Here is a 17,064-nt window from a genome sequence, read left to right as displayed (position 1 = left end):
CCAAACGAGAAATGCATGCCTGCATTACAACAGCAAAAACCTTATTATCCAATAACAAAGTTGACTGTATGACAGCAATCAGTTTTTATTCTGACATATCGCCCTCTAGTGTCTGACCTACAACAGGACAATCTTACAGCACTGGATAAATAACGCTCTTCTTTGATGAAACATTAACTTTGACTTCACTGCACAATATATCACAAAGATCATTGTATTATATGCAGTGTTCAGACCATAATATCACTGATGAATCTAAGAGCAAGAGCTTATATATATTAGTATATTATACTCATTATAGTTCAGTTATATCATAGCTTTTGGCGTATGATGTAGTTCTAACCGGTTAAATCTTGTTGAGTTCTGGTGTGTCAGTCGTGGACCGGCACCGGCGGTTTTGTACAGGCGGCGCTTCAGGTAAGTGAGCCAGCGGATCCGGACGGATCAGGAACCTGCAGAACACAAAGAGCACTTTGACTGATTCATGTTTGAGATTTCACTCTGACACAGATGTTTGTGTCTGCATGTCAGTGTGCATCAGGTTTTGCTGTCTTTATGAGGGACAAATGTCACTGCAAAGTTGCTTAAACCTGACGCACACCCACAAACACGCATAAATGTGGCCAAATGTCCCTATAAAAACAGTAAAACCTGGAATGTCCTAAATTTTGGGGATTTGTTTTGGGTGGTCTTCCTGAGAAAAACAGATGAATGATAAATTAATAAAATAAATGAATAAAAAAATAAATAATATTATATAAAATATATATATTTTATATATATTATATAAAATCAAAATCCTAATACTGATTATAATCTACAATAATAATAATAATAATAATCACAGTTATGTATGACCAAAATAGCAGAGATGTATAGAGTGCAGTGTTGTTTAAGTATATTTATAATATTGTAGTATATATTCATATGTTCAGTTAGCTTTTTATTTTTTATATTTTTCAGTTTTCATTCAATTTTTTGCCATTTAATTTCCTTTTTGTCATTTTTATTAGTTTCAGGGTTTTCTTTAATTTATTATTATTTCAGTTGTAGTAGTAATTTTAGTACTTTAGTATTTCAGTTAGCTGCCAAATCAACATTTCTAATTTTTACATTTTAATATTTATGTTTGTCAGTGTTATTTTATTATAAATTTTTAGTTTTTCTATTTATAATTTTTATCGGAAAGTTTTAACTATATTGTTTCTGTCATTTTAAGTAGTTTTTGTTTTTTTATGTCTATTTTTTGTTCATTTTCATTTCAGTTTTAGTTATTGTAGTACAAGTTAAACTAAATTAAAATAAGAAATGTTGCCTTGACAACTAGCTGAAATAATTGGTTTATTTTATATAAATCAGCTGTTTATTTTTTGCAATGATTTTTTATTTTTAATTTACTTTAATTTAACTATAATAACTCTAGTTTTTGTGTAAAATATTTTTATTCCACATTATTTTAATTACAGAAAATGACTTTAATTTAGTTCTAGCTACCAAAAACTATACTGTTACCATGATAAAGAAGCCCAAAAAAGTAACTGAATATTTCTAAAATACTGTTGTCTTTTTAGGATATATATTATTTTATTCAGTTAGCACCTACAATTAGTTTAAGAATAACACCAGTTCAAGAAATAAATGTGTATCTGTCAGGATGAGCTACATACACAACATCATTGAGCTGCAGCAGAGTGTCGGGGGCGGGGTTTATCAGCACATATGAGATGGAGTTCTGCTGGTCATTCAACTCATCTGCAACAGAGAAAGGTGGATACAATTGTCACTCAACAATATGGACGTGGTTAAAGGGAAAGATGAAGCAAATTAACATCTAGATAAGAAACTTGATGCTACAATTTGTTATATGCCATGTAGCATATAATACAATTCATAAACACAGACTTAGAGTTATAAAGGGTTAAAATAGTTCATTCAAATCTAAATATTCCACTGAATGAAATCATGGTCAGGCATTTAGCACATATGCTTGAATCTGGCTTGCATCATCTTCTCCCTATAGTTTCCTGTCTTATCTTCTATATAACTCTCAAAACATGTGGATAGAATATATAAACCCACAGAACTATTCATGGCAACACTATAGTAGAGGGTGATTACCTTGCAAATACCCCAAATTAACTCGGTTCATTACATCACTGGCTGTTAGATTTGAGACATCCTCTATATGAGATGAAAGTTAGAATGAAAAAGAGAAAGAGAGAAATATTTCAAATCAAAATTACTATCTGGAATTATAATGTCTGATAAAACAAAGCTTCTTCTGACCAAGAATGTAATAACATATTCAGGATTCAACATAATCAGTGTTCACAACCCTTTTTAATTCCATAATCTGATATAAATTTTCAAGTGAAATGTGATATGAGAGAAATGTAGGACAGGAGTTGATTTTTTCCGTTAGGAATTTGTGAAAAGAGGAGGGTTATGGTGGTTACAGACTCCTAACCACTTTACAGTTTTTCTCAGTCACTTTGGTGCTTTTCTCAGATCAGAAATGTTCAACCTCCACATCATCTAGTCACTTGTGCACATCATAAAAGCAGTTTCTCATTATTTTGAGCAAGTTGTGATTGCTTTGGTACATTCATGCAACCGATTATGTACATTTGTCTGCGGTTTCCTACATTTTCAGTTGCTAATATCATGTTGCTCAAAATGTATTATATAGTTCTGTGGAATAGTCTTTCCCCTCAAAACATCTAGTCATTAGTTCATCGTATAAGTCATTAGATGCAAAATGGTTGATCTAGTTGTTTTCTACACATTTCTATTAGACGTTTTGTAAATTTGCCATGAATTGTGCATGTGAATCTTGACTTTCACTAATGAAGAGAATACAGATCAACCAATTATAAACCAATTCTCTGAAATAACTCAAAGGTGCATTTCATGAACCTTCAATTGGAAAGCATATATAGACAGAGGACAACACAAAAGTTACAAATTCTGACGATGGATGAACATCCAGAAAATTATCAGGGTCAACAGCCTTTAGGAAGAAGATGAGTAAGGATGCATGGAAGTGTACAGAAGAAGAGGCCAAGGATATAGCCACATATCAGATGAAATAAGGGCCACTATTGTGGACCATGTTGTCAATCATGACCTAACAATGGCTGAAGGCTGCAGCTAAATAATGGGAGATCGACCATATCCTCAATAATTCAAACATTTCTAAACCGTCTCTTTCAATCAATTTCCCACATACAGTAATGTGTAAATTTGTACTTTTGAAAGGATATCTGGCATACATAAGAAGCACAGCCTTCTGCATTTGTCATCAAAACCGTCATATAAAGCAGGAATTTTGCGCGCTCAGAACAAACAAAACAAAGGTTCTCAGGTGCGTAGAACAAAATGAAGAACGTTTTTAGTCCAATAGGTAGCTGAATTTTTCCGCACACTGCAAAAAAACTGACCGCAAAAGGCAAAAATCCAATTATTTATTTTTCATATGCAAAAGTGAAAAAGTGACAAGTGCAAAATGTATTAAAAACAGACCAGAGAGCAGACATTTCAGCCCATGCTAGACCTTTTTTGGTCTTTTTTTTTGCAGTGTGCGGACAAATTCAGCTACCTATCATCTAAACCGTTGCCATAGTTTACATCAGGTAATACTAACAGAGTGCACTGTTATACTGACAACATGACTAAGCATTTTGACTATCTTGTTTGTGAACAATGACACAAGGACTTTTCATTCTGATGGCACTGATATGTTCATTGACATAAATACTTACTTTTGAGAGATGAACTAAAGATTTTGAGTAAGTTACAGGCTTTTGCAGGTAATCTATTGTGTGGAGCTGTTTGTACGAATTGTTTTGAGAAATGCACCAAAGCGACTGAGAAAAACTGTAAAACAAACATGATTTGGGCAGATCTTCCAGTTTTATTCCACAAAACGAATTACTTTACTTAAGCATAAACATATTAAACACATGCATATTATTAATGAGGTAAGGGGTGTGTTTACTATATCCAGCTGTGTGCAGGCCCAAGTGCTGCATGCGGTTCCTGACCAGTTCCGTAAGCTCCTCCCTTTCCGAGCGCCGTAACACGCCCAGACGCTGCTGGATGGAGCTGAGGGAGGAGTCACTCCTCTTCACGCTCCGCCTACTGAGACGCCTCGTCCAGTACATGCTCTTCTTTCTCAGGAGCGGGTGCTCTAATTGGTCACTGCTGGAGGAGCTCCGGGTGAGGATCTTTGACTCCTCCCCCTTATCCCTGGTGTCGTTTAACCCCTCGATGCTGACGGAACCTTGAAACTGGAGGCGACCGTAACCATGGAAACACAAATACAATGGGAAATATTAATAGCGCTGCCATGAAACTAAAGAAAAGAATATAAGGTTAGCAGAGACTGAACACACAAGTATTGATCAGCTGCAGGTGTGAATTTGCTCACGACATCAGCAAGATAAAAATCATGTCAGCAGCCATATCACCCTGTAGCCCAAGACTGGTTGCTCACTGAAGCTAAGCAGGGTTGAACCTGGTCAGTACCTGGATGGGAGACCTCCTGGGAAAACTAGGTTGCTGTTGGAAGAGGTGTTAGTGAGGCCAGCAGGGGGTGCTCACCCCGCAGTCTGTGTGGGTCCTAATGCCCCAGTGTAGTGACGGGGACACTATACTGTAAAAAGCACCGTCCTTCAGATGACGTTAAACCGAGGTCCTGACTCTCTATGGTCAATAAAAATCCCTTTGAATGTCCTTCGAAAAAGAGTAGGGGTGTAACCTGGCATCCTGGCCAAATTCCCCCATTGGCCTCTGACCATCATGGCCTCCTAATCATCCCCATACACTGATTGGCTTCATCACTCTGTCTCCTCTCCACCAATAAGCTGATGTGTGGTGGGCGTTCTGGCGCAATATGGCTGCCGTCGCATCATCCAGGTGGATGCTGCACATTGGTGGTGGTTGAGGAGATTCCCCCTTCTATGTAAAAGCGCTTTGAGTACCCACAAAAGTGCTATATAAATGTAACGAATTATTAATTATTATGTGAGCATTAGCAAATAGGATACATACTCACTACATAGAACGATAGATAGATAGATAGATAGATAGATAGATAGATAGATAGATAGATAGATAGATAGATAGATAGACGGACAGATAGATATATAGATAGATAGACGGATAAACGAATAGACAGACAGACAGAAAGATAGATAGTAAGATAGATAGATAGATGGACAAACGAATAGACAGATAGATAGATAGTAAGATAGATAGATACAGCCATGGCCAAAAATATTGGCACCCCTAGAAATTCTTATGAGTAAAATTTCTCTGAAGTATATTCCCATTCATATTCACAATTTTGAGCACTCCAGGGTGATTATGAACATGAAATTATCCAGCCATGGCTTCCTGTTTCACAGAAATATAAATAGGAGGGAAAACAAAGCCCAAATTCCCTTTAATCATCCATCACAATGAGAAAAACCAAAGAATATATTTCTGATGTGCAGCAAAAGACAGATGAGCTTTACAAATTAGTGAAGTGGCTTTAAGAAAAGAGCTAGAGCAGTGAAAATTCCCATTTCCACCATCAGGGCAATAATTAAGAATTTCCAATCAACAGAAAATGTTACGAAACTGCCTGGAAGACGACGTGTGTCTATATCATCCTAATGCACGGTGAGAAGGAGAGTTTGAGTGGCTAAAGACTCTGCAAGGACCACAGCTGGAGAATTGCAGAAAATAGTTGAGTCTCGGGGTCAGAAAACCTTTAAAAAAAAATTAAAACAGCCCCTACATCACCACATGTTGTTTGGGAGGATTTGAAGAAAAACTCCCCTAGCTCATTCAAAAACAATCTCCAGCATATTCAGTTATCAGACACGACTGGAACTTCAAATGGGACTGGCTTCTATGGTCAGACGAAACTAAAAAATGAGCTTTTTAGCAGCACTCACTCAAGATGGGTTTGGTGAACACAGGGATAAAAAGTACCCCATGTGTACAATGAAATAAATATACTGCTGTATTTTTGATGTTGTGGGCCTATATTTCTGCTGGAGGTCCTGGACATCTTGTTTAGACACATGGCATCATGGATTCTATCAAATACCAACAGATAAAACATCAATAAGTGACTGACTCTGTTAGAAATCTTATAATGGACCATGTTTGGATCTTCCAACCGGACAATAATCCAAACACAAACCTCAAAAACAACACAAAAATGGGTCACTAAATACAAAACCAAGCTTCTGCTGGCCATTCCAGTCCTCTGACCTGAACCCTGTAGAAAATGAGTGAGGTGAACTGAAGAGCAGAAGCACCATCATGGAGCTGTGAATCTGAAGGATCTGGAGTGATTCTGGATGAAGGAATGATCTCTGATCTCTTGTCAGGTGTTCTCTAACCTCATCAGGCATTATAGGAGAACATTTAGAGCTGTTAAACTGGCAAATAGAGGTTTCAAAAAGTACTGAATAAAAGGGTGCCGTTAATTGTGGCCAATGTGTATTAGAGAATAACATTTATTTCATAATGACATTTCCCATCATTTTAAATTCTTATTATCCAATGAAAGGTTAGATTTTTGTGATTTTTTTAAATAAAAGGTCAAAAGGATTAACAATGCAGATTAATTTTCACAGCCTTCTTTGATCATATTTACCAAGGGTGCCGATATTTTTGGCAATGACTGTAGATAGATAGATAGACAGATGGACGGACAGATGGATAGGCACATGGGCAGATAGACAGACAGACAGACAGACAGATATATAGATAGATGGACAGATGGATGGACGGACGGACAGATGGATGTATACCTCAGTTGATGCGTGTGATTCTGTGCGGTAGATTCCGATGGGGATCTCTGAACTAGACGAGCAGAACTTTTGGAAGAGTCTCCCGTATGTTCGGATCCAGAGATCAGCCTCACATACGTGCATCTACACACAGGAACATCTTCATAAACAAACACTTACAGATCACAACACACACCTAGACACATACACGCCGTGTGTTGAACTCACTGCGCACAGGTACCCTGATCCAGGCGTGGTGTCCAATCCCAGCAGCAATCTGGCTATTGGGATCATGTAGTCCTTCACAAAACACTCATGTACAAAACAAACCACAAAATGATCAAAAACCAAAACCAAAACCAATATTACTAATGCATCTCTCTGCATAACCAAATATCCAGATACGTTAGATAAACAGACTAAAAGATCTTTCAAAAGATTTTTATTTCAAATAAATGCTGTTCTTTAGAACTTTGTATTCATCAAAGAATCCTAAAACACAGTTTCCACAAAAATGTGAAGCAGCACCACTGTTTTCAACACTGATAATAATCAGAAATATTTCTTGAGCACCAAATCAGCAAATTAGAATGATTTCTGAAGAATCATGTGGCACTGAAGACTGGAGTAATGATGCTGAAAATTCAGATTTGCATCACAGAAATAAATTACATTTTACAATATATTCACATAGAAAACTGTTATTTTAAACCGTAATAATATTTCACAATATTACTGCTTTTACTGTATTTTTGATCAAATGAATGCAGTCTTAGTGAGCAGAAGAGACTTCCTTCAAAAATATTTTAAAACTTTTGAATGGCATTATACTTTGAATGCAATGTAAGTCACCAAATGCATAAAATTTTACTATTTGTAACTGTAATGTTTAATTCCTGAGTACAAGAGTGTGCAGTTACTGAGTTTATTAGGGATAATCCAAATTATTCCTATTTAAAAGACACACACACACACACATGTTGGTTTTTGTGGTTTATTGGGACTCTCCATAGCCGCAATGGTTTTTATACTGAACAAACTGTGTGTGCTATTGCCCTACACCAACCCTACACCTAAACTTAGCCCTCACAGGAGACTTTGTGCATTTTTAGATTTTCAAAAAAACCCCATTTAGTATGTTTTTTAAGCCTTTTGAATTACGGGGACATAGGCAGTGTCCTCATAAACCACCTTCATATTGTAATACCTCTGTCATACCCATGTCATTATACAAATTTGTGTCCTCAAACCACATAAACATGCACACGCACACACACACACACACACACACACATATTTACCTGGTACAGAAGTGTGTCCAGCATGCTGATGCTGAAGACTCGACCAGCAGCAAACGGAAGTCGAAACATGAAGGCAAGATTCGAGCCTTTGTCACGTTCCTTCTGTCGATCAACACACACATTTTACAATAATCCAACTATAAAACTACAGTATTCAATACTTAAATCTCTCCATGTCTTACCTTCTCGAGTTTGGACAGAGCAAGGGAGTAGCAGTCCTTCGCTCTGAACTGCATGAATCTCATGTTTGAAGGGTGAGTCAGTTCTGTGATTATACTGAGACTTGGAAACAACCTGGAGAGACGCAGACAGAGAAAATGAGACTGTTATGTGACTTATATTTACACTGATGCACTTCGCAGACGCTTACAGTGCATTCAATGTAAACATTTTGTTAGTTCATGAATTCTCTGGGAATCAGACCTGATACTGAAATGATACATTATGTAAATTCTAGTGACAGATTGCAGGTCACTGGTTCTGGCCTTACCTGAACATGGTCTGCACGTTGACGATGGTTTTAGCATCAGCCATATAGTCTTCCTCTGCACTCATAGTGCTTTCTTTATCCACCACCACTAGATTATCAGCATACAGAACACCACACTGCAATAGGCTGTCCAAACTGTCAATCACACAAACATCCAATCAGATATATTCACATCTAGAGGGATATATTTGAATTGGCTGTCAAAGATAGGGCTGCACATTTAATCAAAATAATATTAATTGAAAAAATTTTTTTTATAATAATAATGATATGGCATAATGCACTTATGGAATCACAAAGGTTGTGATTTAAATATATGCACTGAAAATAATAATTATTTTTTTTGTTTTACAGTGAAATATTACAATAGTAACAAATTATTTTTGTATATATTTAATAATAATAATATATATTATATAGTGACACTGATACACAATCACAAAAGTGGGACAAATTGTGCAGGCCTTTTTTAAATATTACATTTGAAATCGCAATCACTATTTTATTAGAAAAATCAAAAATGTTCACCAAATCGTGTTTGAATAAATATATGCTTTTTTTTTCTTAAGTATAGTTTTTTTTATTTTACAGTGAAATACTACAATAGTAATATTTTGTATTTGTTTAATATTTTTTGTAATAATAATAATTATCATCATATTATAATTATTATAAAATCATATTGATATATAATTACAAACATTTTGGCCAAATCTCTTTTCTATATATAAAGTACATTTTTACTCGCAATTGCATTTTTTTTTTATATTAGAAAATCAAAACAAATTCTGCAAATCGTGCAGCCCTAGTCAAACAGAAGTTTTTTTGCTCTAACTGTACTTGTCAATGGTGCCACCCATATAATACACCATTGGGAAGCAGGATATGGCCTCAAGGAAGTGGTCATCGGGTCTGCAGGAAGTAGAAAAACATTAATAACACTATTGAAACACATATGAGGTGAGTGTGTGTGTGTGTGTGTGTGCTTACAGGTTGTCTAACAGCAGGACTATAGGGTTGAGCTCTCGTCTGGGTCTGTAATAGGCTCTTAAAGGCACTATGAAGTTGTAAAGACCGTTTCCAGCCGTCTCAGCAGAAACAATGATCAGCTTGTTTTTGAAGCCATACGCTTTTGCGTCCTCAAAGGAAACATGCTCACAGCTCTAGAGGAGCAAATGTAAGACAAATATGACATGCTGATGTGGTCCAGTGCAATGCATATTATGCAGATACAACATACGGATGGCATTCGTAGCAAATGCTCACCTGGTCAAGCTGTAAACAGCAGAAATGGGCCTTCTGGGGCAAGAGATGGCAAAGCGTCGGGGAGCTCCCAATGTATGGAGAGTTTGGGGGGTATCCTTTCACAAATCTGAGGAAATTAACATTAAAATACACCCTAAAATGATTAGTCTGCATAAAAATATCAACATTTACTTCATTTTGCTTCTTCAGTGGAACACAAAAGGAGAAAATTTGATGAATGTGCACATGCTCTGATACAGGACCATACTGCGATTTTGGAAAGAAAAATAAACTCCATATTCGCAAGTTTGTTGGGCTGCACAATTGGGCCAAATTGATTATATATCAATATGTACAATAAATGTATTATTAATATGACAATAAAATAATATTTTAAATAATCAAATTAAATTAAATAATTATTACTCTTATACTGTAGAAGTCGTACTATACAATTATTGTACTGTAAAATAAAATTATTATTTTATTATTATTATTAATAAATAAAAATAACAAATATTAATATATTTTAATACATATTATTATTATTATATAAATATAACCATATAAAAAATGAAACTATATAATAGAAAGGTTACTATAAAAAACTATTTAATAAAAATAAATAACTAATATTATTATTACTCTTACTGTACTGTAAAATAAAAAAATATATAATTAATATTATTAAAAATGTAAATATTAAACAAAAATAGAAATATTACTATTATCATATTTTACTGTAAAAAAAATTCTATATTTTCTTTTACAATACCACTGTAAAATTTCAAAAATAATACTTATGGCTGTCTTAATTTCTTAATTTTTAAACATTAAACAATTTCAGTTTAAATTTTTTTTATTAGTGGTGCTTGCCAAAGGCAAGGCATCACTATTGTTATTGCTCATTGCTCATACTTATTTTCTTCTTCTTCTTCTTCTTCTTCTTCTTTATTCCGCCGAAAGTTTGGCGCATAACTCCTCCCGCAGCTTTTGTCATAGACGAGGCAGTCAATGAATGAGGCGTCAAATCGTGCGGATTATTCGGGAATGGTGTGCTATGACTTTTATAAGAGATCGGGGGTACGGTGTTCGCCCCAGGGGCAAAAAAGCGGCCAAAAAATCCCATAGACTTAACATTGCGACAAACTTTGACGAGTCATAGCTCAGAGCGAGGATTTCACAGAAACTTGTGATTTGCCACATTTGAAGAGGCTGGCAGGCTCTGTAAGAACATACCTCACAATGGGGTAAAAGTTGCACTCCTGGGGGGCAGGAGCTGCCCAAAATTTCCCATTGACTTACTATGGAGCAGGACGGCCCATGAAATGCATGCGTTTCACCTACTATGGTAAACTGCATAGGGATTTTGTATTGAACATAGCTCTGGATCACAGTGTCATAGAGACAAGGGGGCGGGCTCATTTTACTCAGATGACCAATCAATCTCTCAGGATAATTTTGAAGCTATCAAGCCACGCCCTAGCAACCATTTAGAGCACCTTAGCAACAAGTTCCATAGACATCCACTGAAAGAGATTAAAGGGATATCTCCGGACTGAATTGTAATAGAAACATGAGGGTGGTCTCATTTGACTCGGGGCAGCAAACAGCCAATCATGAATTACCTCAACACTTCCTAGCCCCTCCCTAGCAACCATTGTCGAGCACCTTAGCAACCAAAATCCAAAGAGGGATATCTTCCATTCTGAATGTCACAGAGGCATGGGATATATCATTCATACTGACATGCAGCCTTTGGAGTTTCATGACTGGCAGCTGCCAAGCCACTCCCTAGCAACCAAACAGAGTACCCTAGCAACCAAAATCCAAAGAGGGATATCTTCCATTCTGAATGTCACAGAGGCATAGGGAGTTGGTTTATATCATTCAAAGTGACAAGAAACACCCTAGCAACCGAGGGGCGAGTTTTGCCACGGCAAGCACCACTCACATTTTCTTCAGGAAATGTACATTTCTAGTTTTATTTATACTCTTAAATGACAACTGACAGCCATCAGTGGCCGTCAAACTCAACAATGGACAAAAAAGTACCAAAAAATTACGCTTTTCGCTTTAGGTTTCAGAAATCATATTCATAAAAAACCTTATACACTTACTTTGCTTCCCTTTGAATTTGCACAAATGTTTGAATTTGTATTAGGAACTAAAAATGAACTCACTCAATAGCCGTTACATCTTCATCTAACTGTCCGGCCTCATCCTCTGATTGGTCACTGAGCAGATCGCACGGCAGTAAGGAGACGGAGTCAGCGAACTCCAGAACGGGCGCTATGCTTGGGCGGCGGCTTCCTTGTTCGTTCTCCGTGGGCGGAGCCAGTTTGACGCCGCTTTCAGTGGGACTGGTGTTCTGAAAATCCATGGCAACCGTTCCTGAAAACAAACAAACGGTTAGAACAAAGCCACTAGAAGGCAAGCCTGCAACCAGAGATTTTCTTAATATAGGGAGATGAGAGGGTCGGTATTACTTACTATTGGAGAAAGCGTAATGGTCAACTTGCATCTGATGTGCCTTAATAACCAATCACATTACAGCCTTGACGTCACTGAATTTCAGTCAGAGTTGTGTGACAATCATTGGTCGTTTACGGATACCATAGGAATGAATGAGAAGTGCCGTAAGCTGAATCCCACCTGTCGCAAAAAGTCAGTGACTTCTCTTATTAAACAGCATTTTTGTCGTGTTAAACTCGAAAAATAGTTCAATCCAGAAGTATTGTTTAGTGTAAACATGTTGTAGATTAGCAGATAGGCTGTCGATTCAATAAATGATGAGCTGTTTCCTTTAAAAAGCTGTTTATTCAGCGTAGTGAAGCCTCTCATCCATTGACATCCATTAAATAAAACGGCCTCTGGTCTCCTTTCCAACGTACTGCCAGACCGGAAGCGTTAGCTTTAGCCGTTACGCTTTTCGGCTAATGGTTGCAGGATTGCCTTCTAGTGGCTTTGCTGCAATCTTTAGCCAAAAAAGCGTAACGGCTAATGCTAACGCTTCCGGTTTGGGAAAGGAGACCAGAGACGTTTTTTTGAATGGATGTCAATGAATGAGAGGTGTCACTATGCTTAAACAGCTTTAATACACAGCTTTTTAGAAGAAACAGCTCATCATTTAATGAATCAATAGCCTATCTGCTAATCGTCAGCATGTTTTACATTGTTAAATCCAAAACAATACTTATGGATTTAACTATTTTTATAGTTTACCATGAAAAAAAAATGCTGTTTTATAAGAAAAGTCACTGACTTTTTGCGACAGGTGGGATTCAGCTCTGACTAAATTCAGTGACGTCAAGGCTGTAATGTGATTGGTTATTAAGGCACATGTGATCCAAGTTGACAGTTATGCTTTCTCCAATAGTAAGTAATACAGACCCTCTCATCTCCCTATAGTAAGACAATCTCTGGTTATAACCAGACCTCTGATAACTTCCTGTCTCTCTGTTATCCATTCTCGCTCACCCATGCTAGCGATGATGCTATGAACAGGTAGGCCAGACGGGCTGTTTAAAATGTCACAGTGGCCCCGCCCCTTTCCCTGATCTTCTTCCTGTCTGAAGATGAAGGCGGAGTTTTCCTCCTTCGTGATGTTGATGTAATAACAGGTGTCGCTGGCAGACATGATGTGGCGCGGTCCAGGGTTCAACAAGATGCTTTTGTTGTCTTCTCTCTTCACGCCGATCAAACACACGCCATACCTTTTCACACAAACAGACCAAAATAGCCTCACAGCACAAGTTTAAACACATTTAATTTGTTTCAAAGCGTGTATAAACCTACTTCTTGTGGGCGTGAAAGGCCGCGTAGGTGAAACTTTTACTGTTGTAGTCTCTGAAGAACATACTGTCACCCAGACGGATATGATACACCTCATTACCCGAACAACGGCCGTACATCCTCTGCCACTGCTCTGGAGACTGCTGGCCCTCTCTGAAAAGGATTTAACATGTTATTGAACTATTTTTCCATTATATTTTCATTTAATAGGTCATAATATCAAACTTAAATTAAGATTGCAATACAAGTTTATTGGAACTTTATGGAATTTTTGAGCATGAAAAAGCACTGAAGTAATGGAAATTACTACACTAACATTTAAAAGTTTTGGGTTGGTAAGATTTCATGTCATAAGTTTCTTCTGCTCACTAAGGCAGGAATTATTTGATTAAAAAGTACAGTACAATTGTGAAATATTATTACAATTTTAAATAACTGTTTTTTAATTTAATACATTTTAAAATGTAATTTATTCCTGTGATCAAAGCTGAATTTTCAGCATCATTACTCCAGTCTTCAGTGTTATATGATCCTTCAGAATTCTAATATGCTGATTTTCTGCTCAAAAATGTCAAAAGTAGTCTTTTTTAACATTATAAATGTCTTTACTGTCACTTTTGATTAGTGCTGTCAAACAATTAATTCCGATTAATCGCATCCAAAATAACATTTTTGTTTACATAATATATGTGTGTGTACTGTGTACATTTATTATGTATATATAAACAGTGGTTTTTTTAAATATTTACATGTATTTACATGTCTCTATTTATATTCATATAATTTATATGATATAAAAATATATTTAATATTGTCAGAGAGTCACCGCAGTCTCCACCAATGACACTCCCCAGATCCCAATCCCCTGATTTCTGATCACCGCCACCTGTCAGCACTAATCAGCAGCACTATATCCCTGCACTCCTCCCGTTGTGGATGCCTCCACCACCGGAGTGGGAGCAGAGCTGTCTCAATACCATGGACAGCCTCCCCGACTCCACCCTTGCGCTTACTTCTCCAGGACGCTTTCCCCAGCGGAGCGGAACTACGATATTGGAAATCGGGAGCTGCTCGCCATTAAACTGGCTTTGGAGGAATGGAGACACTGGCTGGAGGGAGCTCAACACCCCTTTACGGTCATCACTGACCACAAACACCTGGAATATCTCCGAAGTGCTAAGAGTTTAAATCCCCGGCAGGCTCGCTGGGCCCTCTTCTTCACCCGGTTCCAGTTTTCCATCACGTATTGACCCGGAGATAAGAATGTCAAGGCAGATTCCCTCTCACATATCCATGCTCCCGACGAACCCTTCACACCTGAACCCGTACTCCCTCCAGCCGTCCTTGTGAGCCCCATCCGGTGGGCCCTGGATGAACAGATCCGCATCGCCTCCATCACCGAATCCACTCTGCTGGGAGGCCCAGAGGGCAAAACCTACGTGCCCACCACCTTGAGGACTTCCCTTCTGGGCTCCCTGCATGCTTCCCCGGGCTCTGGACACCCAGGCAGCCAACGTACTCTCTCGCTCCTCGTGCAAGTTAATTCCCCTCCAGGGTTTACCCACAGCCTTCGAAACAGCAGAGGCCCTCTTCCATAATCTCTTCCGCACCTTCGCCATCCCGTAAGATGTCGTCTCCGACCGTGGGCCACAGTTTGTCTCCCGTGTCTGGAAGGCATTCTTCAAACTCCTCGATGTCACCGTCAGTCTCTCCTCAGGGTATTACCCTCAGGCTAATGGCCAGACTGAGCGGAAGATTCAGGAGATTGGGAGATATCTCCGGGCCTACTGTCATGACAACCAGCACAGCTGGAACAGCTTCCTCCCGTGGGCCGAGTATGCACAAAATTCCCTCAAGCAAACCACCACCGGCCTCACCCCTTTCCAGTGCATACTCTGCTACCAACCCCCTCTGTTTCCCTTGACAGAAGAGCCCTCCGACGTTCCAGCTGTCGACCACTGGTTCTGAGCGAGTGAGAGAGTTTGGGACTCCGCTCATGTCCATCTCCAGCAGGCAGTGAGGAGACACAAGACCTATACAGATGCCCGGCGGTCTGCCACCTCCGTCTATCGTCCTGGAGATAAGGTCTGGCTCTCCACCTGGGATCTGCGTCTCCGCCTGCCCTGCCGGGTCCCAGCTATATCGGTCCCTTTTCCATCGAGAGGCAGATAAATGAGGTCACCTTCCATCTCCAACTCCCTGCACGGTATCGTATCCATCCAGCATTCCATGTCTCACTCCTCAAGCCTGTCTCTCCCTCTGTCACAGAACCCGACGAGCCTGCAGTACCTCCTCCTCCCGAGACCATAGAGGAGCCCCTAGTCTACAGGGTGCAGGACATCTTGGACTCTCGGCGACAGGGTGGTCGCCTGGAATATCTTATTGATTGGGAGGGATACGGGCAGGAGAACCTGGGTGGCCCGGGACGATGTGCTGGATCCCTCTCTCCTGGCCAAGTTTCACCAGAACCACCCTGACCGTCCCGCACCCAGATGCTGTGGCCGACCCCGTCGCAGTAATAGGGTGTCAGGAGCCGCCCCTAGAGGAGGGGGTACTGTCAGAGTGTCACCACAGTCTCCACCAACGACACTCACCAGATCCCAATCCCCTGATTTCTGATCATCGCTACCTGTCAGCACTAATCAGCAGCACTATATCCCTGCACTCCTCCCGTTCACTCACTGTCTGGTCTCAAACATTCCATGTTGACTAACCTGACCCACTTACCTTTTGTCTACTTACCAGTTGCTCCAGTGTTCCTATCCCTGTTCTCCACCGCTCCAGTTCTCCACCGTCTCCACGCTCCACTGTTACCTCCAGATCCCCTGGAAAAGGAAAAAGGACACTCACACTCAGATAAGCCCCTAGAGACATTCCCATTCCCCGCCTGCTTACCTGGATATTCTGCTCATCTCATTCCCCTCTGCTACTACTCAATAAACCTGTTGATTGTATTGCACTTACCTCTGTGTCCTGTGTCTATCTGCTGACAAATATATGAACATATTTTCGGAAATGTATACATGCATGTATGTATATTTATATATACATAATAAATATACACAGCATACGCTCATATATTATGTAAACAAAACTTTTATTTTGGATGCGATTAAACGCGATTAGTTGTTTGACAGCACTACTTTTGATCAATTTAATGCATCGTTGCAAAAAAAATAATGAATTTAAGAAATTCTTAAAAAAAATCTTGACCAAACTTTTGAATGATAGTGTGTGTGTGATGATATTGTTTAAAAAAATGGTATTACTGGAGACGCTATACAATTAAGCAAACTAATTCTCAAAATAAAACTTGTTTTTCTTTTTTAATAAAATAAAACTCAATTTTAATAAACTAAAAAATTAAACAAATAACAATGGCATGTTCGGAAAAAGTTGAGGGAAAAAACATGGTAATGACTAAAGGTGTGTTTGGGAAACC

The 17,064-nt window shown here is 38.6% G+C and overlaps 1 protein-coding gene across 1 annotated transcript in view; it reads right to left on the bottom strand.

The window, feature by feature from the left end:
* Positions 1-346: 346 nt before the first annotated feature.
* Positions 347-17,064, bottom strand: part of LOC306856011 (potassium channel subfamily T member 1-like) — a gene marked incomplete at both ends in the record, with an annotated part of 29,360 nt that continues 12,642 nt past the window's right edge. The window contains 15 exons of the mRNA XM_079394969.1: positions 347-452; positions 1,668-1,752; positions 2,119-2,181; positions 3,998-4,289; positions 6,813-6,935; positions 7,020-7,103; positions 8,093-8,194; positions 8,275-8,386; positions 8,583-8,717; positions 9,423-9,494; positions 9,573-9,745; positions 9,849-9,954; positions 12,011-12,221; positions 13,308-13,543; positions 13,626-13,775. Coding sequence (XP_079251095.1) covers positions 347-452; positions 1,668-1,752; positions 2,119-2,181; positions 3,998-4,289; positions 6,813-6,935; positions 7,020-7,103; positions 8,093-8,194; positions 8,275-8,386; positions 8,583-8,717; positions 9,423-9,494; positions 9,573-9,745; positions 9,849-9,954; positions 12,011-12,221; positions 13,308-13,543; positions 13,626-13,775 — 2,050 coding nt within the window. The remainder of the gene's footprint in view (positions 453-1,667; positions 1,753-2,118; positions 2,182-3,997; positions 4,290-6,812; positions 6,936-7,019; positions 7,104-8,092; positions 8,195-8,274; positions 8,387-8,582; positions 8,718-9,422; positions 9,495-9,572; positions 9,746-9,848; positions 9,955-12,010; positions 12,222-13,307; positions 13,544-13,625; positions 13,776-17,064) is intronic.

This window comes from Barbus barbus (assembly GCF_936440315.1).
Source record: "Barbus barbus genome assembly, chromosome: 36".
Lineage (NCBI taxonomy): Eukaryota > Metazoa > Chordata > Actinopteri > Cypriniformes > Cyprinidae > Barbus > Barbus barbus.
Note: the sequence above shows the minus strand (reverse complement) of the source record. Positions and strands in the feature narration are given on the sequence as shown.